At 31.8% G+C, this 2,699-nt stretch overlaps 1 protein-coding gene across 1 annotated transcript; it reads left to right on the top strand.

Annotated features, from left to right (window-relative positions):
* The first annotated feature begins 553 nt into the window (after window positions 1-553).
* On the top strand, window positions 554-2,361 carry LOC131646966 (transcription factor bHLH18-like). Its single transcript, XM_058916890.1, has 5 exons — window positions 554-599; window positions 705-790; window positions 880-1,392; window positions 1,508-1,912; window positions 2,014-2,361. The coding sequence occupies exons 2-5, from the start codon at window positions 725-727 to the stop codon at window positions 2,086-2,088; spliced, it is 1,059 nt and encodes a 352-aa protein (XP_058772873.1). The 5' UTR covers window positions 554-599; window positions 705-724; the 3' UTR covers window positions 2,089-2,361.
* The last annotated feature ends 338 nt before the right edge of the window (window positions 2,362-2,699 follow it).

Here is a 2,699-nt window from a genome sequence, read left to right as displayed (position 1 = left end):
AGGTTAACCAATAATCCAGATTAACAATCCAATTAGAGCACCTAATTATAGACTAGACAAAGCTAGTACAGTTCAATTCCAATAATAATGTTAATGTACTAGGAATATACCGTAGTACATGTAAAATATTAACCTTATATGCTAGTAGTTGAAAAAATTGAGATTGAGATCAGATTTCACCATAATATACTTAAATTACACTTTTAGCCTCTTATATTTTTTTTTAGATTTTAATTCTTTACTTTGTTTTAAAATGACATATATTTTGTCTAGTTATATCACGTGGTCCCTCTTTTATTTATTTTTGTTTCAAATAGGTCCACTATTTTACAAAAGTAATATCCAATTAGTCATTTTTTGTTTCAAAGTGGTAAACTCTCTGCTACAATTTAAATAGATAAAACCACATTCACATAACTTAACAAAATCCAAAAAAATCCAAAACATAAAAAGAAAAATAAGAAAATAAAATTAAATATATAAAATAAAAAAAAGTGAGATTTTTGTTTTGTAGCAAGTACTACTAAAATTTTATCCTTGATACTCTTTTATAAAAAGGATAAACAAAGCTACTTCTCTCACACTATTCACACAGAAAGGTATGGTCCCATTTTCACTTCATCATATTATGATTGAGTTGCATTTTGTGTTCATTTCAAGTTTTGATCTAAATTTTTAGGTTTTACTTTTTTTCATACTTTCAGGATCTTGCATTTGGCTCATAATGGAAGTTGAAGCTACCAAAATGACACCAAATGATGAGTCATGGACAAGTTGGTTGTGTGATTTGGTAAATACAATTATGTTTTTTTGTTTGCACAGTCTTGAATGTTTTTTGTTTATTTTACATAAAATTTGTGTCTTTTGTAACATGTTTAGGATCCAGAAGATTATAAAATCATCAATGACATGAACATGGTACCTTTGTCACAAGACCATAACATCTTGCAACAATCTTTGTCTAGTGGTAGCCATTGTTCTCAAACAACCTCAAGCACTATGAGTAATTCCTCAGGAGATGTTGTTAACAGCTGTGAGAGACCTTCAAAGTCACTCAAGACTAATAACCCTTCAAATATAGGGTACCCTTTTTCACTAAAGAATGATTCTTCTCTTTCCTACATTCTTTGTTTCGACAATCCAGAACCAGAAGCAGAACTAGAACGAGAACAAGGACCAAAAGGTAAGATTTTGAATCATGGGAAGTGTTTAACTTCAAAAGGGTTATTGGAGAATCAGAAAAAGGAACCTAAAAGAGGTATTCTAGAGAGTAAAAAGACTGATGCAGTTTCAAAACATGCTCAAGATCATATAATTGCTGAGAGAAAGAGAAGAGAGAAACTTAGTCAACAGTTCATAGCTCTTTCAGCACTGATTCCAGATTTGAAAAAGGTTCAATTTTTATGCTTAATAATGATACCCAAATTGATTTTATTGTTGATTTGTTAAGTGGATTCATAAGGGTTAGTTAGTTAGTTACTAATTAATCGATCATTTGGGTGTGTAGATGGATAAGGCTTCTGTGTTAGGAGATGCTATAAAGTATATGAAACAGCTTCAAGAACAAGTGAAGATATTGGAACAGAAGAACCAAAGGAACAACATTGAATCTGTGGTTTATGTTGAGAAGACCAAGTCATGTTCTTCAGATGAAGATGTTTCGGTTTCAGACACTTCCTCAAATACTGGAAATGGTGGTAATTGTTGTCACCCTTCAAAAATGAATCGGTCACTGCCAGAAGTTGAGGCTAGAGTGTCAGAGAAAAACGTGCTGATAAGAATTCACTGTGAGAAAGAAAAGGGTGTGTTGATGAAGATAATCCAAGTGATAGAGAATCTTAACCTTTCTGTCATTAGTAATAGTACCTTGCTTTTTGGAACCATGAAACTTGACATTACCATCATAGCTCAGGTTAGATATTTTTAATGTTTGTGTTATTTCAACATTATGTTACAGTGTTGATTTTGTTTGATGCATTTACTTGGTCAGTTTATCTTGTGGTGAAAATGCAGATGGATGATGAATTCAGCTTAAGTGTGCAGGAGCTAGTTAGAGCCATTCGAGTTGGACTGTTGCAATTCATGTAGTACTAGTTAGTAGTTGCTACTTTATTGCAATGCTAGTACATTAGTATTTTGATGTGAATAAATGTGTGTGTTTTGTTCTCATTAATGTTCACATGATATGATGAATGTGGTGAGATATAGAATAGTTGTTGAGTTGAACCGCATGAATTAACAGGTTTGGTCTCTTGTTGTAATGCGTGGTTTGTTTGATTGTAAAATGGATAGCCTCGAAAATCAAGACATGTTATGGCATCACAGAATTTTGTTTGTTTGTTATAAATAAAGTATTCTGTATGTGCAACTGCGTATTCTAATTTTTTAAGTCGGAGAAGACCATAATGTATTACAGACTTCTCCCTATGCAGGAACTCATTGAGCATAAATTCTGAATAGTAATACCGACAGACTTGTTAACTTCATTAACTTTCGAATTATTAACAAAGAAGGTCAACAACTGATATTAATCAACAAAATAAAGATGAAGATGAAACAAAGTAAAAAGTCATCTACCATTTCCACATATATGGACTGCTTTACTATGTCTATCATTCTGTACTGATAAAAGAAGGTGAATTCTCATTTACCAACACAAAAAAGGTTGGGTAAAAAAAAGTGATGAACAATAAAGTGAA

This window comes from Vicia villosa, linkage group LG2 (assembly GCF_029867415.1).
Source record: "Vicia villosa cultivar HV-30 ecotype Madison, WI linkage group LG2, Vvil1.0, whole genome shotgun sequence".
Classification (NCBI taxonomy): domain Eukaryota; kingdom Viridiplantae; phylum Streptophyta; class Magnoliopsida; order Fabales; family Fabaceae; genus Vicia; species Vicia villosa.
Note: the sequence above shows the minus strand (reverse complement) of the source record. Positions and strands in the feature narration are given on the sequence as shown.